We start from the raw sequence: 26,510 nt of genomic DNA, 5'->3' as shown, positions 1-26,510 counted from the left end.
TAGACTGTAAATCAAATGGATTTGACTCTGTCTTGTGAGTATATTCAAATAGCATAAGACTCTCATGGAGAAACATTGAGTCTTTTGATAAAAATCTACAATTAATGTTGTAAGTTAATTTTTTTTTTTTTGGCCCACCATATGGCGTGTGGGATTTTACTTCCCCCACCAGGGATCGAACCTGTGCCCCATGCAGTGGAAGTGTGGAGCCCTAACCACTGGACCACAAGGGAATTCCCTATTATTATTATTTTTTGATGAGAACTCTTAGGATTTACTCTTAACAACTTTCATGTATAACACACAACTATTGATCTGTTTTTATTTCACTGATTCCTTCTCCTGTCATCTCAAATCTGCATTGAGTCTCTAGTGAACTTTTTCATTTTAGATACTTTTCAACTCTAGGATTTCCCTTTTGTTCTTTTAAAATAATTTCTTTTTTTTTTTTGAGATTCTTTATTTGTTGAGTCATTTTCACCGTTCGTTCTTCTAATTCTCTATACCTGGTTTCCTTTTATTCTATAAAATATTTACAATAGCTTCTTTGAAGTATTTGTCTGCTAAATCTAAATATGGGTGCTCAGAGATATTTCTCATTGATTTTGTTTTTCTTGAGCATGTGTCACTCTTCACATGTTTTATAATTTTTAATTTAATACTAGACATTTTAAATAATGTTGTAGAAACTCTGGACTATGATTTACCCCCCTTTGGAGGGGGTTGTTGCATTGGTTATTTGGTAACCCACCTGGCCTAAATCTGTGAAATCTGTTTCGTTTGCAGTGAGCAGCCACTGATGTTTCTTTCATTTTTTTACCCCCTCTGGTTTTTATTTATTTATTTTAAAAAATGTATTTATTTTACTTAATTATTTTTGGCTGCATTGGGTCTTTGTTGCTGCGGGCGGGCTTTCTCTAGTTGCGGCGAACGGGGACTACTCTTTGTTGTGGTGCGTGGGCTTCTCATTGCAGTGGCTTCTCTTGTTGCAGAGCACGGGCTCTAGGTGCGCGGGCTTCAGTAGTTGTGGCTCACGGGCTCTAGAGCGCAGACTCAGTAGTTGTGGCGCACAGGCTTAGTTGCTCCGTGGCATGTCGGATCTTCCCGCACCAGGGCTCGAATCTGTGTCCCCTGCATTGGCAGGCGGATTCTTAACCCCTGCGCCACCAGGGAAACCCTCTGATTTTTATTTTTAAGGCTTGTATCTTGTTTGTTGCCTCTCTGTCCACATAGTTTAGTATTCAGCCAATGATTTTGATAATTGGCTGTGACGAAACACCTTTACTGGTAAGGTTGTGTTCAGGTGTGCCTTGGCTGTTACTATCTTTATTTTTATTTTCTCTTGTGCCCTTTCAGGTCTTTTCTACGTAGGCATGGGGACTTGGTTGACTGAGAATATGTTGATGGCTTGGACCCCATCTGGTCTTTGCTGCACATATTTGCAACCTCTGATCAATGTGGGATGTGTGGAATGTTTACCAAGCCCCCTATGTTTCTTTCTTAATCTCTCGTTATTTCTAGTGTTTTGCTTGTCCTACACAGGATTCTGACTTCGGATAGTAGAGTAGATGGGCCTTCTTTTCGCCACTGAGCCACTTTAAGCGGACAAGCTTTCCAAATCAGAGTCCCCTGTGGCAGTAGTAGCATATCTGCTGGTTTTCACCGTTTGACCCACTCTGTTTAAATTACAGTTTTGTCCAACTTTATAGATGCTTTTCAGGAATAAGATTTTTGTCTTCCTTATTATTCTGGAAGCGAATCTCCAAATATTCTTGTTTTTTTTTTTGTTCTTAAATATTTGCTAAGCTCATTTTCCATTTTCTTTTCTGTGATAGAAATAATGAAAAATAGAAATTTGATTTGATTTCATTTTATTGTGAATGCTTCAAAAAATTAAGAATCTTTGTTCAGTTTTGTTACTGCTGTGATTAAGAGATTGGGCTGTGGATTCCAACATAGCTAGTGCATCAGTTTCCTCATCTGTAAAGTGGCCACAATTATACTCCCTACTTTAAGGTTATTTGTGAAGACTAAATGAATTAAGCATTTAAAATAGTGTCTTACACATGTAAGTACTAGATAAATAACTATTTTTACATATGTTTATGTATTTGCCATTTTCATCATTAAATTTAATTTTCCTTGACAGTTTGATTTCTGAATTCTTAGAGATATGTCACTTTGGTAGCCCTCTTTTTTTGCCTTTTGAGTGAAATTAAAATAAATTAAGTTTCTTAACTAAGTAGTAGACACTTGTCTGTTTACCTATTTTTCATGTACCTACGTTGATGGAATTTTACTACACTGTAGGTGGTGAGCTTCATTTTCTCCAAATTGGAGGAACCTGTGATGATATTGATGAAGCTGACATACTAGTGGATGGATCTCTTTCTAAAGGAATAGAACCGTCTTCAGAAGGTTCCAAACCTTTATCAAATCCTTCAAGTCCTGGCATTTCAGGTATGGTATTAACTTTTTAAAATGATTCTTAAAAATGCAAATTCTTGTGATGTTCAAAGTTTTCTGGATCTTTCTTATATTATCTTAAACATTATTTCATTTATAGTCAATTCTTGGTTACTTTGAGAGAGTTCATTTCCTTGTGGACATTCTGTTGCCAGGCTTGTTTTTGTCTGTTGTTTATCACTATTTTTTCAGTAGTTGGAAAATGTTGTAAACATTAGAATAAGAAATGGTTCTCAACCTGTGGTAGGTTGATCAGTTTTGGTGAAGTCACCTAAGAGGTAAAAACATTATTTTGGTCGTTAAGGAGCTTTCGGTCTAGTTAGGGAGCAACAAAGCATATGAAAAAGAGAAGAGTTCATTAAGTAAGTGTAAAGTGAGTGGAATGGCTAATATTACTAACATTACTACTGGAATAAAAATGCTGAAAAAATATTCTTTCCCAGGGGTGATATATTCAGACTCTCATTGCCCCATTGTGAACCTTTAGATAGGTTTTGTTTTGTTTGTTGTTTTTGCCTTTTCTCCTACCCATCTTCTCTACTGTCCTCCAAAACTTGTTTTTCAAAAGAAGTAATGTTAGCATTGTTACTCCTGCTTAAAAATCTTTACTTGCTCTGTGGGCTAATAACTAGTCTTTTTCTCAACCTCCAGTTATAGGAAACTTTTCATGATTTCTTAAGTGTATTCAGTTTCATGCTCTTCATATGTTACACTAAGCTCTCTTTCCTTATCCTTTCCCTATACCACAGTCCTTTTGTACTTCCATTGTGCTGTTATGTTTTATTCTTAGCACTTACCACATTTTATTCCCCAAACCTAGCATTTAAAAGAAATTTAATGAATCTTTAAAGAAAAAATGTGTTTAAACTCAAATGTATTCCAAACAAATAATACATGAAGTTGGTATTTGTTCTTCATGAATACTTATATTTGTGCATTTGATCATTCTTCTTTGCACCAAAGGGAAACTTTTAGTGATTACTAGTATAATATATCTTAATTTTAGTGATTACTTGTATAATATATAGCAGTCTTTACTACCGTAAGGCAGGGTTTCTCATTCTCAGCACTATTGACGTTTCGGACTAGGTAATTCTTTGTTGTGGGAGGACCGTCCTGTGCTGTATTAGGAGTATCTCTGGCTTCTACCTTCTTGATTTCTGTAGCACACACAATTATCCTCATCCAAATGGCCCTGGGGAGGCAAGATTATCCTCTGGTTGAGATAAAGTGACTCATGTCTCTTGCTATGTATAATTAGACTTGATTGTCTTGATTAACTACACAAGTTGGTTTAAAAAGCTAACATATTGAATGTTTTCATATTTTATAGGGTATTGGTGTAATAAGAGTTTTCATATAAATTCCATAAAAATACTATTTAGTAAAGATGAATTAGATTATAAAGAAATAAAGAAGGAGCATTGATATGCTGTTAATGTTTACAAACAACATTTAATACAGTTTCAGTCAGATTTCTAAAAGCTCTAAGCTTTGAGGAAAAATGTAATTTGAAGTACACTTGTAATAGTTTTATAGAATGCAGTGTAAACTTTCTTTGTGAAGCTATTGTAAACTTATCAGATTTCATATTTTAGTCTTTTTTAAAAGTTATTTTTGTTAATTGGAATAAGAACAACAGTTTTTCAGCTTTGTTCTACGTTAGGCATTTCACAGATGTGAATACATATGTTTGTAAACGCAAACTAATCTCTCTGAAGCAGGTTGTTACTCTTATAATACTGGTATGTATACAAGGTATTCTTAACTACCCCAGAAGTGGAAAAAATGCTGTTTAAGCTTTTGGTTTGTAAGTATTTGTTTGCCGTCAGTATAGCTTTGACTTCTTAAAAATTACTTTTTAATAGAGTAAAAAGGGGCAGATATTATGTGCTTGCAGATGTTTAGCATTTTGTTTTGTAAATGACAAAGTGTAAAAGTTAATTATTGATCCGATGTAAGTTAGGCTTGCATTTCAGCACCACTACTTCTGTTGCCCTTGTTAACCTGGTGCTCGTTAAAGCTCAGTCAGGGCTCTTCTAACAGGTTGAGTTTAGGTTTCTCCAATAAGTACCCTTTCTATAATTTAAAATATTCAAGATGGATTTTTCTTAATGTTAGTTATGTAGTCAGTGCTAGTTGCTTTAGTTGTATATAGGTATCTGAGCCTACATTATTAACTTTGAGGCCATTTGGTGAATGTTGTAATTGACTAGACAAAAAACATGGATTAAAACTTTTTTTAAAACCTATTTCAAATTCTACATTCACTATTGTTAAGGAGTTGATTTATTGGTGGACCAGCCATTTACCCTTGACATCTTGACGTCTCTAGTGGAGCTAACCCGCTTTGAGACTTTGACTCCACGGTTTTCAGCTACTGTTCCTCCATGCTGGGTAGAAGTTCAACAAGAACAGCAGCAAAGGAGGCATCCTCAGCATTTGCATCAGCAACATCATGGAGATGCTGCTCAGCACACTAGAACTTGGAAACTACAGACTGACAGGTAAAACATTCTTCCAAGCTCATCTTATATATTTGTTAGAGACAACATAGAATTATTATATATGTTACTCTTTTCTTAACTTTTGCATATTAACAGCTTTGTTCCTTTCATTTGTCACCTTAATTTTAGAAATTCCTATATTCTTAGTTGTAGGATAAAACGCTAAGAGTAATCCATCATTGCAGTTAGTTTGTTAAATAAATTTGTGGATTGTGTGACTAAATACATAAATGTTTGTTTTGTGTAGGTACTTTTTTTTTAATATGAGTTTTCCTTTTTTCTGTTTTTTAAAAATTTTTATTGGCGTATAGTTGATTTACAATGTTGTGTTAGTTTCAGGTATACAGCAGAGTAAATCAGTTATATATATACCTATATCCACTCTTCTTTTAGATTCTTTGCCCATATAGACCATTACAGAGTACTGAGTAGAGTTCCCTGTGCTATGCAGTAGGTTCTTATTAGTTATCTATTTTATATATAGCAGTGTGTATTTGTCAATCCCAGTCTCCCAATTGTGCAGGTACTTTTGAAGGCACTAATAATACGGCTTTCATGGAATTTACATTCTGGTGGGGATAGACAGACAGTAGCAGATATCTACTATGTCATATATAGTCATAAAAGCTCTGAAGCATGTTAAAACAGTATGGTGATAGAATAGTTGTTGGGTGTGTACATGTGTGTGAGCGTGAGAGAAGGAGAGAAGATATGTGTGATATTTTTTTATATAAGGGCCCTCAGAAAGGCCTCCATGAAGACATTAATTTGGAGACAATAGCAAGTACAGAGACCCTGAGAGGTATGTTTTATGAATTTTAGGAAGAGCAAGGACACTACTATTGGAGTGCAGTGAACATGGAGGAGAGTGGTAGGAGGTGAGATCAAAGGAAATGGTTGGTAGCCAGATCATGACCATCTTTATAGGCCATAGTGAGACTTTCATGTTGAGTGAGATGGGAAGATGTTAGATGGTTTTGAATGTAGGAGTGATGCAATGTAATTTATATATTAGAAGGATACATTAAGACTGCTGTGTTGGTAGTAGATTACGAGTGGTTGTGGTGTGTGTATTGGGGAGAAGTGATAGAAGCAAGGATTCTAACTTGATTGCTGTTGTGGTAATTCAGGTAATTATGGTGCTGTTGATGGTAACTTGGACCATGATGATAGTTGATGGAGGAAGTAAGGAGTGGTCACATACAGTTTGGAGGTAGAAGGAAAAGTGTATGCTAATATACTGAGCATCTGGTGTGAGTGAGAATAGTTAAGGATGACTAATGTTTTGGATTGAGAAATGGAATTTCTTTTTACTGATATTGAAGTTAGTTATCAAGTAATTTGGGTTTATTTATGATAAGTTTGAGATACCTAGTAGGCATTTGGATATGAATCTGGAATTTAGTGGAGTTTTATTTTACAGCATATATGTAGAATTTAAAATCAGAGAATGGACATGTATAAGAAATACAAAAAGTTCTTATTTTAAAATACAGATTCCTGTGACCCCTCTCTTAGATTCAGGGTGGGCCCCATGAATCTGCACATAGTTCTGATGCCCAGTAGCTCACACTTAGGGGAACAAGGGCTTTTTGGAATGTACAGTTCCGAAGGCAGGTAGAGATTCCTGAGGTAAGATTATTCATTGCCCTAAGTTTAATCTTTCTCAGTAGAACTGCTTATCTTCTCTCCTGATCTGATTGAGAAGCACTAAGTTTTGTTGGAGGCTGCAAATCAGAGTATGAAAGGTGATATTAGTGGTAAGATGGTTACGGCTGAAGAAAGATTTTCGCATTATTTACTATTTTCTCCCTTACTTGACAGCAACAGCTGGGATGAACACGTTTTTGAATTGGTTCTACCTAAAGCTTGTATGGTTGGACATGTGGACTTCAAATTTGTTTTGAACTCAAACATCACCAATATTCCACAGATACAAGTGACACTGCTGAAAAATAAAGCTCCAGGCTTAGGGAAAGTCAATGGTAAGAATGGATCAAATTTTACATTGAAGATTTTATCTTGTAGTTGGTTTCTTAAAAAAACGAATTTTCAACTTGGCTGTCTAGGTTTGACGTCCCTCCTTGCCCCCCCACCCCTGTGGTATTTTCCTTCTTTACTTTTTGTGGTTCTATTTAGAAAAGTTAATCCAGAGAAGATTTAAGAGCTTTTCAGTAACTCATTGTTGTTCAGACTTGCATAAACTTGAGTAATTTAATTATGGTTCTTGGGAAATGCAGTTAGTTCCTGTGTGAGTTAGTTTCACTTTTAGCATTACTAGACTTACGCATTTCTCTTCCTAAGAGGAGACTTGATTGGGAAAAGAGCTTTGTTATGGAGTCACATATTCTTTTAAGGTTATTAGTAAAACCCAGAAGGTAATGCCAGAAATACATTCATCTTTATTTATCTTTCTTACAAGTTCCGAATTTGATGTATTGAGTTATTAAAATAGATTGTACATATTTGGCATATTGGAAACTAGATGTTATTTCTCAGTGTTTTCTTCTTAATAGGATAATTTAAAAAACTGGGGATAATTTAAGAGTAAAATGGCTACTTCACATCAGGGGTAAAAACATTGAAACCTGAAAAATTTCCTGTTTCACAAATATGTATGTATGTGTTTGTGTATATATGTGCGTTTGTATATATACGTGTGTATTTGTGTGTGTGTGTGTGTGTGTGTGTATTATTTTGAATCATGACAGACTCTGATGTAATTGGGATAGGACTTAGGTGTTGGTATTTTCAAAAGTCTGCAGGTGCAGTACTGTGTAGCCTAGGGTAAGAATTCTTAGTTTAGTTGCCAGCAGATTATTTCTTCAGGTGAATATCCACCATTAAAAGAGAGAAGAGTGTATGAAACAATTGAATCTAATTTTCTTCTTCTCCTAACAACCATTTTAGCATCTGTGATAAAAATCACTGCAGTTCCCAGTTTAACAGAGAATTTTAGAATTTTAGGCACATAAATCATTGATATTAAGCAAAATTAAGTTTACTAATATTTTTATCCTCTAGAAACAGCAGTAGATAGGCAGATCACCTTTCCTTTGTCTCCAGCTCTTAACATTGAAGTGGAACAAAATGGGAAACCGTCCCTGGTTGATTTGAATGAAGAAATGCAGCACATGGATGTAGAGGAATCACAGTGTGAGTTAAATTACAGAGCTGTTGTCCATGACAGTAAAAGGAGTAGTGATCCAAATGCATCATGTTGGGCAAAGATTTCCTTATGGCTTGCAAAAACATGGTTTTAAGAACACAGTTAAAAATAACCTATAATTCTGCTTTGGCAGTATGCTTTAACTTTCAGCGCATCTCTGTGAACACAGCTGCACTAATACTTGCATTCTTGTTTTTTAATATCTTGAGATTTGAAATCATGTCATGGTTCTATAATTTTTTTTTTAATCAAGGTGAATGTAAATAATATGGGAGTGGAAAAGCAACATAATATATCAGATAATTGATTATAGTTCCTTAGCATGATAGTGAATTCTTATTTGAACACATTCAAATATGGAATTTTGTGTGGTGCTGTTACATGTAAATGGGATGGATATTTGCTTATTAAATATTACATTTTAAATTATAAGCTAACTTAAAAATGTGTATTTTTCTTTTTAGGTCTTAGATTATGTCCGTTTTTAGAAGATCATAAAGAAGACATTCTGTGTGGGCCAGTATGGCTTGCTAGTGGCCTTGATCTATCAGGGCATGCTGGGATGTTGACGTTAACAAGCCCCAAACTTGTTAAAGGTGAAGTAACATATTTTACAAAAGCAGAATAAATAATCCCACAATTGTAAAAGTAGATTAGAAAAAACTGATTTCAGAAAAGTAAGATTGTTTTTTGGGGGACTTTTCATTAGTGATTCCATCAGTTTCCTGGTAACTGAGGTAATTTCCTCTCATAAGTGATTATTGTTATGTGAAACTTCAGCTCCTACTTTCTGTGTCTTGAAGGTCTCAGTGCTTTTTAAAAAAGCATAAAGAAGATGAATGTAGGATGACTTAGCATGACATACAGAATTCTTCAAATAACCAGACATCATGTTCTGGCATGTTTGCCTTTTCCATCAATTTAAAGTCCTGTGTCTTCAGAGTGTTGTATATTGTTATAATATCTTCACTTACGGGATTTTTATAGAGGAGTTTTGAAAGTATCAGATGTAATGATCTGAGTGTCTTAAGCACAAATTATAATTAATGTATATTTTATATCTTATATCTGTAAGATATTAGATATTGCAGTAGTAGGACATTTATTTCACCTTTGTATCTCAGGGGTGAATAAAAAAAGCCAACAAATGAGACCCTTACCTTGATTGTTAAAGTAAAATTGGAGGTGGGTAAGGTGTGGAGATCCTTCCCTAAACCAAGAAAATATCTGACCACCTAAGTAACAACTATTTTAATTTGTGTACATTCCCTTCATAATGTTTGTCCCTATTCACACGCTTACCTTTAGCTGCAGACATAGTATATACACAAGTTTGAATGTACTCCCTTGACTACATCTTATTCATTCATTCATTAACTTTATGAGACTCTTTAACTTTATGATGTGTTAGGCCACATCCTGGGTTACAGTGGTGAGCAAAACTAATAACATCTCTTCTCTCATATTGCTGAGAGTATAAGTTAATTTTGTTGAATGAGAGTGTGAAACTGAAAATTTTATATGAAAATTAAAATGTCGGCTTTGACAAAATTGGGGATAAAATTATGTAACATGTATTTCAAAAGACTCAATAATGTAAAAGTGTTAATTTTCCCAGAATTTAGTAGAAATGACTCTTCTTCCCATCAAATTCCTAAAACTTTGAACTGGAGAAAATGATTGCTAAATTTTTGTGGATGAATAAAAGGATGATATTGGCCAGAGACATTTAGAAAAAGAAGATTGAGGCGGAGGGTCTTATTAGATTCTAGAACCTAGAATAATGCAGCAGTAAGAAGAATGTTAACAGTGTGGCGCTAGCACAGTAGGCAGACAGATCAGTGGAAAACAACAAAAGTAGCTTTTGTCATTACAGAAGGATTTCACACCTGCTTAGGCAACAATCAGCTTATGGTTTGTTCATGGGTATATTAGTTTGAGGGTATTTTTGCAATAAATTTTACATATAGATTGTATAGTATGATCTGAACTTAGTTAAAACCATATAAAATTGAAGCTAGTGATAATAACAACCAATATTTATCGAGTGCTTCCTTTGTGCCATGCAGTTATAAGTGTTTCAGTTACCTTTGAGGTAGGTACTATTATTATTCTCATTTACTTTTGAAGAAACTGAACCATGGAGAGGTTAATTTGTCACATGCCTAATAAAATGGCAGAACCATTATCAAAGCCAGGTAGTGGCTCCAAAGCCTGTGCTTTTTCAGCTGTAATACTATAATGCTTATGTGTATGTATGCATTCACATATGTATGTGTGTGCATGCGTGCATTAAAGGACTGGATGGATACACATACGATACATCATTATCTTTGGGTGGTGCTTTAATGACAGTATTTTCTTTGTGTTTTTCTGTAGTTCACAAAATTTCTGTTATTAAAACGAATAACTTCTTTGATTGGGGTAAAACATGCGAGGTGTCAAAACTTTCTATCTTAAGCTGTTCATATAACTCCTGTGCTTTTTGTTCTTTTGCTACCAAAGGTTATTTAGCCATATTGTATGTAAACAGTGTAATTCGAAAATTCTGGCCAAGTGTATTTTTCTTTTTGTGGAGTTAATTTAACTTGCTCTGGGAAGACAAAAAACAATTTGATTTTTTGGTGATTGAATAATTTATCCCCTTCTGTACCACTCCTCTAGGTATGGCAGGAGGAAAATATCGTTCATTTTTAATCCATGTCAAGGCAGTGAATGAAAGAGGAACAGATGAGATCTGTAATGGTGGTATACGTCCAGTAGTAAGACTTCCATCCCTAAAACACCAGAGTAACAAGGGTTATTCACTTGCTTCACTCTTGGCAAAAGTTGCAGCAGGCAAGGTATGAAACAGTATCATTTTGAACTGTAACGTGCTGTTTTAAACATGGTGGTTGAGATTTGACACACTGTTAGAAGTAGTATGGCCCGTAATTGATTTATCAGTAGACACTTTGTTTGTTTGTATTTTTTCTCTGCAGCAAGTTAAAAAAATATAATCAAGGAGAAAATATTTGAATTAACTTTAAGCTGACTACCTAGCTTATATAAAGTACATTCAGTAAGGAATAATTGTTAGCAGGTACTTCCCTGTATAATTATTCTTAGTTCCTTGGGTGTGAGAGTTTGTTTCTCTGCCCTCTACTGATAATTCACTACTTTTTTTTGTTTGTTTGTTTGTTTTGTAAACATTTGAGAGACTGCAGGAACAGAAGTTGAGAAGTGATTTTAGAGATGCATCTTAATTTTCATGGTTCATTTTCTACAACTAGCTATATATCATGCAGTTTCCTCATACTTGTTTGATCTTGGACTTTCCCGAACTCTGGAGAGATTTTGTTTCTCTATCATCATTATTCATAAGCAACAATAGCAGTACCAGTAACACTAATCATCTTATATTTGTATAGGTCTTCCAATTTTTCAAGGACTTCTGTGTACTTTATCTGATTTAATCCTCAAAATAACTCTGAGGTAGGCAGAGCAGGTGTTATTACCTCCATTTTTTCATGTTGAAAGTGAGTGAACCTTAGAGATTGGGGAGCTCGCATATCTTGTAGAGCTGTAGCTGGGACTTAGACTCAAGACTTTGACTTTATAATCTTAATTCATTGGGTTATTACCTTTAAACAATGACTATGTCTTTCTTTTTTTTTTTTTTTTTTTTGCGGTACGTGGGCCTCTCACCGTTGTGGCCTCTCCCGTTGCGGAGCACAGGCTCCGGACGCGTAGGCTCAGCGGCCATGGCTCACGGGCCCAGCCGCTCTGCGGCATGTGGGATCTTCCTGGACCGGGGCACGAACCCGTGTCCCCTGCATCGGCAGGCGGACTCCCAACCACTGCACCACCAGGGAAGCCCGACTATGTCTTTCTTTCTTTCCCTGTTATAATTCTGGGCTAAATTAGTCATTTACTGAATATGAGGGTGAAAGCTGTCATTTTAATTTGAGATTTATGTTTTGATAGCCATAATTCAGTTATATTCTTTTATTTATAGACTTTAATAGTAAATAATTTTTTTGTTTCATTTGTTTGTTCATTCAGTTATTTATTTTTGTATGTTTAGGAAAAATCCTCTAATGTTAAGAATGAAAATGCAAGTGGCACCCGTAAATCCGAAAACCTCCGGGGCTGTGACTTACTTCAGGAAGTCTCAGTCACCATCCGAAGATTTAAGAAAACTTCAATTTCTAAGGAAAGGTAACCTCATTTTCTTGTACTATTCTTAAAGTAATAGGAGTACAAAGGAAGAATTCCAATAAATATACCAAAATACACAAAATTTTTAAATCCTGACTTTTACTTGAAAATTTTTATTTGCTTTTCATTTCTCTTAAGAGCTTATCTCAGTGATGGTATATATTGTCTTTCCACTTCATTGGTTCATCCCTGGTGTCTTTATAGTGTTTGGGAATTTTCAAAAGTTCTTTTTTTAAATTGTGATAGTAATGATTTCAAATGAAACATTATATGTCCAACCAGGTTGAAATAGCTTTAGTTTTAACTTTTCTATTTTGGTTGTTAATGTGTTTATATATTCTTTTTTGTAGAGTGCAACGATGTGCCATGTTACAGTTTTCAGAATTTCATGAGAAACTTCTTAACACTTTGTGTAGAAAAGCAGATGATGGCCAAATCACAGAACATGCCCAGAGCCTTGTGTTAGATATTCTTTGTTGGTTAGCTGGAGTACATTCAAATGGACCTGGAAGGTTAATAAGATTTTATTTACCACGGATTGCCCTTTGGATGTTATGATTGGAAGTTCAAGATGAGCCTAAACATCTGCTATTGTTTTGCAGCTCAAAGGAAGGAAATGAGAGCCTGCTTTCAAAAACACGAAAATGTCTTTTAGACATTGTACATGTTTGCTTCTTTGAGGCAGGACGCAGCATAGCCCATAAGTGTGCACGATTTCTAGCCTTGTGTATCAGGTTGGTTTTTTTTCTTTGTTTTTGCTGTACGCGGGCCTCTCACTGTTGTGGCCTGTCCCGTTGTGGAGCACAGGCTCCAGACACGCAGGCTCAGTGGTCATGGCTCACGGGCCCAGCCGCTCCGCGGCATGTGGGATCTTCCCGGACTGGGGCACGAACCCATATCCCCTGCATCGGCAGGCGGACTCTCAACCACTGTGCCACCAGGGAAGCCCCTGTTTTTTTTTTAATTTGAAAATATACGTTGCAGGTGCACCTGCAGTTTGGCAGGGGATACCTTGTCTGTAGTGTTATTTGGTCCCTGTTGAATATATGTATAACTTAAGAGGATTTTCAAAAGTTGATGAGGATTATTGAGATTCTAAGAAAAAATTTGGGTTTTTTTGGGCAAAATGTCATGTTAAATAAATCTAGTAATAAAAGAATTCTACTAGGCTTCTTTGCCTATTAGGAAGACTTCGGGGGGTTTGGTAAGGGGATCCCTTCCCCCACTTTCACTCCTACTGTCCCTGATTGTCTTTGGATTGTTCACCTGAGGCCTTGTTCCCAGTTACATAATAATTTTACCAGACTTATATGTAGTGTTATGCAGATCATTTTCTCTAAACACTGAAACTATCTAGGAAGTGTTTAAAAGCTAATAGTCTATATTGACTATACCTGCTTGTTAGCCCTTTTTGGTAAAAAAAAAAAAAAAAAAGAGTGGTTTAATGTGTAAGAAAACAGTTACAAAGACCCTTAGTATAATCAATCCCTACTATCTTTCTGCATGTCTATAGGGCTTTAAGGCAGATTTTCTTTCAATTTGTATGAACACATTTTAAAGATTTTAAAAGTACTACACCATGTTTAGAGTTGGATTTAGACCTTGAGTAATGTATTTAAATTTTTTCTTTTAAAATTATTTTCAGTAATGGCAAATGTGACCCATGTCAACCAGGATTTGGATCTGTTCTGTTGAAGGCCTTACTTGATAATATGTCGTTCTTACCTGCAGCAGCAACTGGTGGTATGTGAAATTAGTTCAATCACAAATAGCTGTAGCCTTAGGAAATATCTCACAGTATGCTTGGGGCTGTGTAGTAACTTTCTTTTTTTTCTCAATTAGTTTTCTTTTTTTCTGTAGCTTATCTGTTTTTTAAGGGGTTTTAAATTGTGATTGGGTAGGCAGATACTCTCTGTTCGATAATATTTTTAGGAAAAATTTAATGGGAGATTTAAGTAAATAACCAGGTCATCTCAATTCATACATTTTCTGTACTTCATTAAAATAATTGAGTTGCTTGGTTGTTCACAAACTAAAATGTCAGTAAGTGCCAGAGAGATGACATAAATAAGAAGAATGGTTCATAAACATATTGTGTGAGAATGGTAGGGTCTGTGGCAAACTCTGATTCCCTAAAAGGAGCCAGTGGGTTGTTTTTTTTTTTTTTACAGCACCTAAAGACTGGAAATGCCATTCAAAAATGCATGTAGTTATCAGGTAGGAATTTACTATGAAGGGCTACAGATTTGTCCTTTACCTAGTGTTAGTTTTTTGTGGGCATTTTTCACAGTCTTTTATTTTATAAATAACCATTCAACAAGTTATCTCAGTGAGATAAACATATTCTACAAGGGTTTGATCTTGGTGGTATACCAGAAAAAAAGTTTGCTCAAAGTTAGGATAAATGGTTATTTTATCAATACCTTAATTTAGACAAAAAGTCTGTTTATATTTACCTTGAACATATATTGACTAAGACTATGAACTGTTTGTTTTATAGAGTAGAATGTTTTGGACTTGGTTGCTCACTTTAATAGTCTCTGGTGTTTAAAACAGTTTCTTGAGGATAGTGTTAGTGGTAGGGTGCTTAAATTATGGGATGTATTTAGTTAGATATCTCAAGTTAGAGTCTTAAAATACATCATCATGGTCACCTTTTAATATCACCTTTGGTCTGTATCTAACTGGCAGTATGGAATAACTATACTTCATTCACTTGCTAAAGTATATTATTTGTAGCTCACTGCCATCAACTGGTTCTGAAATTTTTAGTACAGAGAAATAGTATTTTAGGAAAGATGGCTTGAAGGACCTGACATCTCCGCTTTTCTAGCTATTATAAAATGTCCCTCAGAGTCATCTCACGTTACTGAAAACCTAAACGACTAAGTTGATCCTGTACACTTCTCAAAAAATATGATTACAGTTCTTTGTCAGTGTCCTCTTAAAGTCCTCCAAGGAGTTAGTCCTTCTTTGTAATTTGCCCTTACAGATTTTATTTCCAGAAAATCCTTCTAGGAAAAGGGGACATACTGATAAATATGAAATCTGAAGTTCTCTTTGTTAGAGAAAAATGAGGAAAAGAAACAGTGATTTAGACAGCTGATTTGCTGCTGTTGTTTTCAGGTTCGGTCTACTGGTATTTTGTCTTACTGAATTATGTTAAAGATGAAGATTTGGCTGGGTGCAGTACCGCGTGTGCATCTCTGCTTACTGCTGTGTCCAGGCAGTTACAGGACAGGCTAACACCAATGGAGGCTTTGCTTCAGACAAGGTATTTTAATCTATGAAATGACTAATCATGGGCCTTTCTGGATATGATACCACCTTTGCGCATAATTGTTATTATATATATTTGCTTAAGTTTTTCTTCCCTTTATTTTCTCTGAAAATAATTCCCTTTAACAACTTTGGAAGTCCTGGAGATGGTTATTCAGAGGGCTAATTATATTAAAATACTTAAAAGTGGTGTATCTTGCTAATGGTAGAAGCACTTAAGGTAATTTGTTTCTTTGTTGTTAAAACTTTGTAAGCAAAATTATGTAAATCACTTATTGCCCTTAACTAGTATTCTTTATCTGCTGTTTGATTTTCTAAAACTTAAACATAATGAACTAAGAAATAGCTAAAGGTTAGATTTGAGTTCTTGCCTAATCTTCATTATTTGAAGTATCTTATTTAAAGCAAGGATTTTTGTAATCTTTATAGATTAGAAATCTTGATTTCAATGAGATGTTACTCAAAGCCTTTGTACCTTCTGCTGAGTCAATGTAATGATTGAGGCAAGGGAGGGGTGCTTGATAGCTCTTTCTTGATTCAGACTGCAGATGAAGGTTGTCTTGGTTCATTAGTTATCAGCTTAATTGAAATCACATTTATTGAGTCTCTGGACTGTATCTTTTGGAGTATAGGTTTTCAGGGAACACAGTTGAGATTCAGTGAATTTAAGGAGTTAATAGTGTCTCCTTCTGCCCTGTGTAAAAACTGCTTTGAAAACTAAGTAAATAGATAATTTGTTAATTAGATGGCTGACAGGAAAATTGTTAGGACATTATTTTATTTTTCAGATATGGATTATATAGTTCACCATTCGATCCAGTCCTCTTTGATTTGGAGATGAGTGGCTCTTCTTGTAAAAATGTATACAACAGCAGCATTGGTGTCCAGTCAGATGAAATTGATTTATCAGATGTCCTTTCAGGTAGTAAAGTCTTTTATTAAAGGAATTTCTGAATTTTATATCTTGGGTTTAAGTAACCATTGATTTTTTAATAGATTGTAGTCACTACATTCTATCTTTGAGAACTAAAAGATTTTAGAACTTAACTTTAGTATCCGTGAGTCATTAAACTATTTGCCTTTGTTTCTTAACTCCCCCCTCAAAAAATATTGAAGTTATTTTTGAAAGGGTTGCAAATTTGGTTTTTGTGTGTGTGTGTGTTTCATTGCATGTCAGTATGACGTTAATGCTAATAAGAGATTAAAATTTGGTTATTTGTTGTAGTCCTTTCAGTTTTATGTGGTGTGCCTTTGTTGTTCATAAACTCAAAGAACATGTTATTTCATATTACAAAATATGAAAATAAAATTAATTTATACTTATTTTAATAAGCAAAGATGCAGAAAGAAAAAATAATTTTCTGCATCTTCTGTCACACTCTCCTGAGGTGAACTTGGTACACCATGTTACATGTATTCTTGTATGCATTTCTAAAGAATATGTTTTTAGGATTGAATGTATAACACTATTTGTATAATCTTTTCAGATGCTGGAATTTGGTGTTTTTCTAGTTTTGTCGGATAGAGCAATGATCGCTTTGTTTTTTGTTTTCCATCTTACCGAACTTACTGCAGGTGTTGCTAGTAAACCAAAATGTTAAAAAATTTATTTGTAAACATACTATGATAATTACCACATTAATTATAAGTAAATTTGGGGAGTTAGTCTCAGGTTTGTAAATTATGAGTTGTGAAAAAAGCAAAAGAGAAAAATCAAATATAGAAATATAAATAAAACATAAAATGTCTCAACTCTAACCTCTTCATCCTTTTAGATTACCATTGTTAACAGAATGCTTAGCTATTTAGACTTATTTGCTACACGTGTTTATGAGCATTTTTAATGAAAGAGGTCATACTATACTTCTGGTCTGTTACTTGCTTTTTAATGACTTATTCTGCCTTAGATACTGGTGTTATCTCCTCTGTTTGATGACTTAGGCTCCTGACTACCTTACTGCCAGTGTGTCTCTATCTAAGTGACTTGTCAAATTATGAATAGAACTCAAAGGAGGGGTTAGAATTAGACCTGTAGATGCCTTCTGAACTCCTTAGGATAGAATGAAATTCCTTATAGAGAGAATGTAAGGAGAGGACCGTAAAGCTCAGGCCAAGCCTGGGGGTTAAATAAGCAAGAGCAGCCATGCTCTATATTATAGAGTATCATAGTCCCAGAAGAAGGGACTTAGAAGTCGTGATATATGTCTCCATATGAACGTCTCTTCATTTTATTTCTCACCATCCAGCATTCCTTTTTTCAGTTAATGGCATCCATGGCACAAAACAGAAATCTGAATGTTGTCCTCTCTTTCTCATCCTCCACAATGAGGCTGTCGTTAGATTCTATTTTTCCACCAACATATATTTCAAATCTGCCCATTCTCTTACTTCCCACGATCGCAGTATTACGATCTAAGCCACAGTCGTTTTGAACCTGGACTACAGTAATAGCTTTCTAACTGGTCATTCTGCATCTGTTCTTGGCTCACTTCTATACATTCTCCACAATGCAATGAATGCAATCATTTTTGAATGCAAACCTGATCTGATCATTCTCTGTCTCTTCTTAAAATACTTTTCATTCCTTTCCATAATTGTGCAGTCCAGAGTCTCTAATATAGCGTAGAACATCTTGTGTGATCTGCCCTGTTAGTTTTCTTTCTGTGGCCCAGTGATTCTCAAAGTGTGGTCCATAGGTCCCCTCAGGGTTCCTGAGATCCTTTTAGGGAGTCCACGGGTTAAATGTTTTCATGATAAAACAATGTTACTTGCCTTTTTTCATTGCATTGACATTCATACTGATTGTGCAAAAGCCTGATGCTCTTCCCCATGCACTTAGAGTAAGAAGTATGGCAGTTTCACTTAGAAATACCTTTGATGAAACAGTAAAAATTGTTAATTTTATTAAATTTTGAACTCACGAGTATGCATCTTTTAAGTATTCTGTGATGAAATGGGAAGTGTGCATGAAACACTTCTGCTGCATGCTGAAGAACCATGGTTGTTTCAAGGAAGTGCACTTGTGTAGTTGTTAGAGTTATAAGCTGAACTAGTTGCTTATTTCATGGTATACCATTTTTATTTGCAAGAATGACTGATAAAATACGTTTATTCAGATTTGATTATTTGGCAGGTATTTTCTCAAAAATGAATAAAAAATGCCTGTCAGTATCCATCCAGTTGATAGTATTTGTTGCCAATATTAGAAGCAGACTTTTAAGCAGAAATTAGAATTTTGGAAAACTTGTTTCCTCTGAAATGAGCTTTAATGACTTTTCTGATGGCCTACGATGATATTAGTGAGTGTCATTTTCTGATATTATATGATGAAGTGTGTTAACATTTGGAAGATCTGTATATAGCAGTGGACCAGTATTTTCCCTATGATTGATGCATGGTGATTCAACATCAAGCATGGGTTTGAGAAGTTCTTTTTTTTTTTTTTTTTTTTTTTTTTTTTGCGGTATGCGGGCCTCTCACTGTTGTGCCCTCTCCCGTTGTGGAGCACAGGCTCCGGACGCGCAGGCTCAGCGGCCATGGCTCACGGGCCCAGCTGCTCCGTGGCATGTGGGATCTTCCTGGACCGGGGCACGAACCCGCGTCCCCTGCATCGGCAGGCGGACTCTCAACCACTGCGCCACCAGGGAAGCCCAGAGAAGTTCTTTTTTTAAGATTTTTTAAGATAGAGTTTGAGAAGTTCTTTTTTTAAGATTTCAGATACCGTATTGCAACTAATCCTAAACTACCACTTTTCAAGTTTTTGAATATTTAATACTTTATTAAAATATTCCGTTCTTTTCCAATCACATATTTGTATTGGGTCGGTGTTTTTTCATGTATTTCTGCCAGAGCATCCTATTGTAATACATTGAATGCAGAGGCAGATAGGCAAATCCAACTACCTTCTGATAAGCCAAATTTTAAAGAGATTTGCAAGAATGTAAAACATCACCAGTCTTCTCATTATTTTTGTTTTTTTTTTAAAGTATAATTTCAATTTTATTGTCTTTCCAGGGGGCAGTATTTCTTTAGTCTTTAAGAACTTAGCTTCTTACATGGGCTTTGGTGGAGGTCGTGGGGCAGCACCAGCAGGTCTAAATCCAGGTGGAGGTGTTCGGTCCTTCCCGGCTTCCCGAGAACGATTCCTGACTGCCTTGCTGTGAATGGCACAACTCACGCAGTAATGCAGTTTCACATACAGCTTGGGAAGCACATAGGCATCGAAAACACTCGCTTTGGAAATGTCCTGGATGGCTGTGGCCTCTACGATGTTCCGAATGACGAGCTTCTTAATGGCCTTATCCTCAGGCACGCGTCGGGCACAGTTGGTGCAGCGAATAGGCTGCATGTGGCTGCGGCCCTTCTTGGCACGACCATTATTCCTTGTTTTCTTGGTCATAACAGTCATTTTTCATCAAAAGATGCTATTTAGTTTTATACCTAATGAGTTTATTACTGTTATACTAATTAATGTTTAAAATATTCTCATCTTAAAATTTCTACCTTGATAAATATTTCTATATAGACACACACACACACACACACACACACACACAGAGCCAACATAAATGAAAACTCAATTTTCAAGTTCTTTTAATTATTTTAAAGATGTGTAGAGGGGTTTTAGGGTTGAGAAATGTTCCTCTAGGCACATTTTTCTTTCAGTTTCTCTAACGTGTCATGTTCCTTCCTACTGAAGGGATTTCACTCATGTCATTTCTTCTGCCTGGATTCCCATCCCAGTGAAATAAAGACATAAAAATCTTTTATTCTTCCCATATGTCTCATCACCTCATCATGGAAGTATTTTATTACCCCTGGCATAGACTGATTTCCCCTTGATTTATTTATCCTTTGAACTTCTCTTAAGTAAAGCATAGGAATTTTTTTTGGTTCAGTTGTATAATTAATTAGTACCTGGTAACCTTGAACAAAATATGCATTTCATGACAACTAGGGCCTGTCCCTTTTCTTGTATCTCCCATGTCTTCTATTGAATAAGTGCTCAATAAATATTTTTTTAACACACGTGTCAGGTCCTATGCTGGGTGCCAATGGGACGTTGGAGAACAAGGTTTTGACAGTTTAGTCTTGCGTTTAATTTATTCCTTCAGATGTTTGATGATATTTTTCATATCTCTCCATTCTTTCCATCTTCTCTTTCTGTTTTACTTTGTGTGTTAAAGAATTCTGTTTAAAAGTAGTGCTCTGATTAGAACATTTGAAAAGTACTAAAAATAACCCTTCCCTCTTCCTCCCCTTGTATTGATATACACCAGTCTTAATTCTTTTGTGTTCTTCTGTCCAGTCTTCTTACTGTGGTTTTATGATTCGCATAGTTGTGACCATTTGATTTTTCTTTCTTACTACTACATGTGCCAACTTAAACTTTTTATGATTATAAGGTAGCATATCTCATTCTAGAATATTGATATTATATTCAAAATATAAAATTTATAGATAAACCTTGCTAATATTTTAGAATTTTTTTTAGTTTTTAGTAAGTGTCATTTGTACTGTTGACATCACAGAATGTATTCTGATATTTTGCATACTTAAACAGATTGAGTAATAGCTAATCTAAGTAGCTGGTTATTTTTTCCCCTCATTTAAAATCTATTTTATTTATTTATTTATTGTTTTTCTTTTGTCTTCTATTCCTCATTTAAAATCTAAATCACTTGTTATAGTTTCTTGTTAATGTGAATGGCCACTAGGTTGCTTCTCTGCAACTCTGCTTTTGTAGTAAGGAGACTAGTATCTGTGTGTTTTCTTAATACCATGTCCATTGTTGAAGCCCTGTGTAAACCCTGTGTTTATGCATTTAAACATCTTTCTATTTAAAATCGAAGTAGTAGCTATAATTCTCAATATGACTATTGCCTTTTTAAGGTTAATTCACGTTTTATAAAACTTGTCTCTTTTTTGTATTAGGAAATGGAAAGGTCAGTAGTTGCACAGCTGCTGAAGGTAGTTTCACATCTCTCACTGGACTTCTAGAAGTTGAACCTCTGCACTTTACTTGTGTGTCAACTAGTGATGGAACCAGAATAGAAAGGGATGATGCAAGTACGTTTACTGGTATATACCTTCTCTTATTATATACATTCTTTTATTACATATTTTATGTTGTAATAAAGTGATATATCAGTATTTACATATCAGTTTATAGTATATGTAAATTCCTTTGCTGTCATGTTTAGTAGAAACTTATTGGTAGGAGGCACATTTTGGGGAAAAATCATAAGTGGTTTCATATTCTTTTCTAAGTCTATTCATGGGTTTTTTCCTACCCTCTAGAACCCTCTGTTAAATCTTTTTGTTTTATGTATGTGCATTTTTAGAAACATTTTAATTTGGAAAATATCAAACATAACGAAAGTAGAGGGACGAGTACAATAGACTATATTTTCATTACCCACCTTCAGCAATCAGTCTTGATGGTCAGTTTGGCATCATGATGTAATTTCTTGCGTTTAAAGTTAAAGGTATATTTGGTAATGTCTTTGAGAAGGTTGAGATGAGTGAAGACGAAATACTGTTTTTTCAGCTAGTTTAAAACAACTTTGGATATATGAACCAGTATTTGTGTGTGTTGAATATATGGTGCTGTTGATGTTTTAAATGAATAATCAGTGAGAAGAACTTCTGTTTATTCTGTATATCTTACTTTCTGTGTTTTTTCTTCACATTGTAGGATCAGTGTTTCTTTACAGTTAGTTCTATCTGGGCACAAATAATTGAAGTTTTTATAATTAAAAATATTGGTGTATGGTTTTACATTTATATTACAGTCCCAGAAGTGTTTTTGAATATTGTCTTGAATGAATTCTGCTGTTGATGGTTTTTTGTAAGTAGGTGTCTTTTTGTTTCTTCAGCTGTCTAACAGAAAGTAAAAATAGTTTGCTTGAGAAGTCATGAAAAATTTAATCTTGCACTTGGGTCCAGAATGGCAAAGTGTTTTAAAGGGAAATTTACAGTCCTTTGAGTGCCTTTTTATTCAGAATCATCTTGTATCTTCCAATTGTAGAAGTAACCACTAAGTGAAATTCATGGCTTATGTAGCTTAGAGTTTTAATTTAAAAATAAAATTTTATATTTCTTTCATATGGAGATGCCAGAAGGGTCAAAATTCATTTGTGTTTGTTTTCTTGGACTATTGCAGTCATTTTGTAGAAACTTATATATTTACAGTGGTATGGAAACATGCGATAACAAGAAATTAAACTTCCAGAAAACTCTTTGGTTCTAAATCAGACTTTTTTTTTGGAACTGTCATGAAATTAATTTTTTATTTTAAGAAAATTAATGTGTTTGAATAAGTAATACTTTCAGAAATTATAAAATTTAAAACATAAAAGATCTGGTTTGAAAAAGAAAAGTATTTCCTCACGTTCCTACCCATTTCTACTCCTGTAAAACGTACAATAGGACCCGTTTCTTGTCTTTCCAAAGGTAGTCTATGCTTTTATAAGCGTTCACCTCTGTATTCCACCCAGACTGAAACCACCACCAGCAGAGGGATACTTACTAAATGTTAGGGCAGAGTCCTGACTAGTGATCATAAGGTGCTAGAAGATGACTGTAGTCTCTCAGCTTCCTGTCTCCTTTTCTTTTGAAACATGTTAATTGTGAAATATAATGCGCATACAGAAAGGTGCAGAAAACAATTGTATAGTGAAGCAATTTATCACAACACAAACTGCCCATGTGACCACCAAGTCAAGAAGTAACATTTCCAGTACTCTAAAAAAGATTTCTTCATGCCCCCTTTCCATTTATTTTTCCCTCACTCTCTCCAAAAGGTCAACATTGTCCTAACTTTTAGAGTAATCATTTCTTGGTTTTTATTTGTTTCTTTGTATAACCTCTTAGCTACATGTTCCTAAACACTGATTGAGTAGGGTCTGTATGGTATAGAATTGCATTTATGTATTTGTTGGTCAGCCTTCTGTTCCATGTTATCGTTGTTAAATTCACCTATATCATTGCATATATAGATAGTTGGTTCATTTTCATTGCTGTTTACGATTCTACTCTCTGAATAAAACAAAATTTATGTACCCACTATTGATTTGTGTACTCTTGAGTGACATTTAGGTTGTTATATTGTAGTGCTGTTAGTACTAGTGGATACACTATTCTCTTAGCTATGACTGTAGAAGTTGATTTGCTGCTTTATAGGGTTTTCATATATTCAACTTTATTTAGTAAGTAACGTTAAAAAATGCACTCCTTAATTTACAAGCATATTAAGATTTTCTAGTTATCATCTTATTCATTTCTATTTAAAATGCTGTGGGGTCAAAAGAAATACTTTGTCAGTCTGCAAAATTTATTGGGAATTGCAGAGGATCAGCAATAATGCTTGACAATAATGTTTACTCTGCACTTGGTGAAGTGTGCTCTGTATATCCACTTGGATTAATTGTGGTCTTCAAATTCTCTGTCTTTGATTATTTCATCTTTTTTTTTGTTTGTTTTTGTTTTTAGTTAATAAGATCAGCATGTTAAATTCCTTTCATTATACCTGTGGATTTGTCTATTTTAGTTTCAACAATTTTTATTTTATACATTTTGAAGCTACCATATAAATTTAGAATGGTTGTATCTTTCTTGTGAATTGAATCTTTTATCGTTAGGTATTATCTCTCTCTCTCTAAGACTGATTTTCCTAAATTACTTTGTTTGATATTTCTCTACCAGTTATGAGCTTTCTTTTAGTTACTATTTGTATGGTATATATTTTTCCTGCTTTTTACTTTCAGCTTTTCAGTGTCTCCTTTCATTTTAGTCATGTCTTTTATAAGCAGAATGTAGTTGCTTTTTTCCTCCCCTTCTTTCAATTGGAGTATTTAGTTTATTTACATTTAATATACTTAGTAATATATTTGGATTCAAATCTACCATGTTTTTCATATATTCTATTAGATTTCTCATCTTGCCTGTTAGATGTTTCTTTTTCTCCTTTGTTTCCATTTTATTGGTGATTGTATTTTTATTGAGCTATTTTTCTACTTTTTATTATAATATTTTTAGCAGTCATCCCAGAGAGCATAATATACACATATCCTTGACATCCAGAAATCCAGTTGCTTTTCTTTTTACCATACAGTGCTAATATATTGAACATTATCTATCACCTTTCTAATTTATATGGCAATGTGGCTTTATACCTTAATTTTATATGTATTTTAATTCCATGGTTATTATTATAGTTTTTATATTCAGTATTCATTTGGATTTATTTCATAACTCCATTTTCATTTCTCTGTTTCTTTGCTTTTGAGCTTTTCTGTGGTTTGATTTTTCTTTATGTCTGAAAACTCTGTAAGATCACTTTTTTTGTTCTTGTCTACTGATGATGAATTAACTTAGTTTTCTATAGGAAAATTTCAAATATTTCTTGAAAAATTAGATAAATGACAGCCATTATCCATACATAGTATCTATTTATTTATTTTTTTTATTATTTTTTTATTTTTATTTTTTTTTGGCAGTACGCGGGCCTGTCACTGTTGTGGCCTCTCTCGTTGCGGAGCACAGGCTCCGGACGCGCAGGCTCAGTGGCCATGGCTCACGGACCCAGCCGCTCTGCGGCATGTGGGATCTTCCTGGACCGGGGCACGAACCCGTGTCCCCTGCATCGGCAGGCGGACTCTCAACCACTGCGCCACCAGGGAAGCCCCGCATACATAGTATCTTAAACAATGCAGATGTCCTCTTTAATAACTGATTCCATTTTTATTATAATTATCTAAGTTAACTATGGTTTATTATGATGCACTTTATCATAATCTAATAAATTAGTATAATCAATGTCATAGTATCTAATTTTCAGTACTTAATTAAATTTTTCTGAACATCATAATAATAACTTTCTACATTTGGCTTGTTTGGATCAAGATATGTCATCTTCATTCTTTTTTTTTAAATAAATTTATTTTATTTATTTTATTTTTGGCTGCGTTGGGTCTTCATTGCTGTGCACGGGCCTTCTCTAGTTGCGGCAAGCGGGGGCTACTCTTTGTTGTGGTGTGCGGGCTTCTTATTGCGGTGGCTTCTCTTGTTGTGGAGCATGGGCTCTAGGCACGCGGGCTTCAGTAGTTGTGGCACGTGGGCTCAGTAGTTGTGGCTCGTGGGGTCTAGAGCGCAGGCTCAGTAGTTGTGGCGCATGGGCTTAGTTGCCCCGCAGCATGTGGGATCTTTCTGGACCAGGGCTTGAACCCATGTCCCCTGCATTGGCAGGTGGATTCTTAACCACTGCGCCACCAGGGAAGCCCCCATCTTCATTCTTGAAGAGTATTTCACATGTTATAGAATTGTAAGCCAGCTATTATTTCTTCTAGTTATTTAAAGGTAATCTTTCATTTTACTTTACACTGTTTTTGTTAGACATCACTTGTCAGTCTTATTATTCCTTTTTTAATGTCATTGTCAGTTTTCAAGGTGTTTTTGAGATTCATACTCTTCCCCCGCCCTCCTTGATTTCTCCCCTTCACCTCCTTTCTCTCTGTTTTCAGCATTTTTCTATGATTTCCTACATGTGGTTTCAGTTGTAATTATCCTGGTTGGGATTCACAGAGCTTCTTGAATGCTTACTTCGTATCTTCCGTCAGCTTTAGAAAGATCTCAGCCATTAACTGTTGAAACACTGCTTCTGCCCTGTTTTTTATCTTCTTTCTTTTTGCATCTCCAATTTCATGTATGTTACACTTCATCACTATAACTGACATAATTTCAACTTTTAAATCTCTTCTTTTACTATGGGTATTTTCTTCTAATTCATCTTAGTTTACTCTTTCTCTCTTCTGATGTGTAATCATTTGTGGGGGAAAAGCTATCTTTCCTTCACTCTACTGCAATGTCACCTCTCTTCAGAATTATGT

At 34.9% G+C, this 26,510-nt stretch overlaps 1 protein-coding gene and 1 pseudogene across 9 annotated transcripts in view; one reads left to right on the top strand and one right to left on the bottom strand.

Annotated features, from left to right (window-relative positions):
- Window positions 1–26,510, top strand: part of BIRC6 (baculoviral IAP repeat containing 6) — a 237,804-nt gene that overhangs the window by 59,298 nt on the left and 151,996 nt on the right. For 7 of the 9 annotated variants that reach the window (XR_010934089.1, XM_067703309.1, XM_067703308.1 and 4 more), the window contains exons 11-23: window positions 2,311–2,460; window positions 4,748–4,973; window positions 6,798–6,958; window positions 7,998–8,129; window positions 8,607–8,738; window positions 10,807–10,985; window positions 12,209–12,342; window positions 12,693–12,854; window positions 12,945–13,076; window positions 13,988–14,085; window positions 15,469–15,616; window positions 16,410–16,543; window positions 21,556–21,702. Coding sequence is in view for 8 of the 9 variants with exons in the window: in XM_067703309.1 (XP_067559410.1) it covers window positions 2,311–2,460; window positions 4,748–4,973; window positions 6,798–6,958; window positions 7,998–8,129; window positions 8,607–8,738; window positions 10,807–10,985; window positions 12,209–12,342; window positions 12,693–12,854; window positions 12,945–13,076; window positions 13,988–14,085; window positions 15,469–15,616; window positions 16,410–16,543; window positions 21,556–21,702 (1,935 nt within the window). In the remaining variant the exon portion in view is untranslated. The remainder of the gene's footprint in view (window positions 1–2,310; window positions 2,461–4,747; window positions 4,974–6,797; window positions 6,959–7,997; window positions 8,130–8,606; window positions 8,739–10,806; window positions 10,986–12,208; window positions 12,343–12,692; window positions 12,855–12,944; window positions 13,077–13,987; window positions 14,086–15,468; window positions 15,617–16,409; window positions 16,544–21,555; window positions 21,703–26,510) is intronic. The other 2 variants (XM_067703310.1, XM_067703312.1) reach the window with 2 other exon arrangements.
- Window positions 19,585–20,029, bottom strand: LOC137205299 (small ribosomal subunit protein eS26 pseudogene; annotated as a pseudogene).

This window comes from Pseudorca crassidens, chromosome 14 (genome assembly GCF_039906515.1).
Source record: "Pseudorca crassidens isolate mPseCra1 chromosome 14, mPseCra1.hap1, whole genome shotgun sequence".
In the NCBI taxonomy this organism is placed as follows: domain Eukaryota; kingdom Metazoa; phylum Chordata; class Mammalia; order Artiodactyla; family Delphinidae; genus Pseudorca; species Pseudorca crassidens.
Note: the sequence above shows the minus strand (reverse complement) of the source record. Positions and strands in the feature narration are given on the sequence as shown.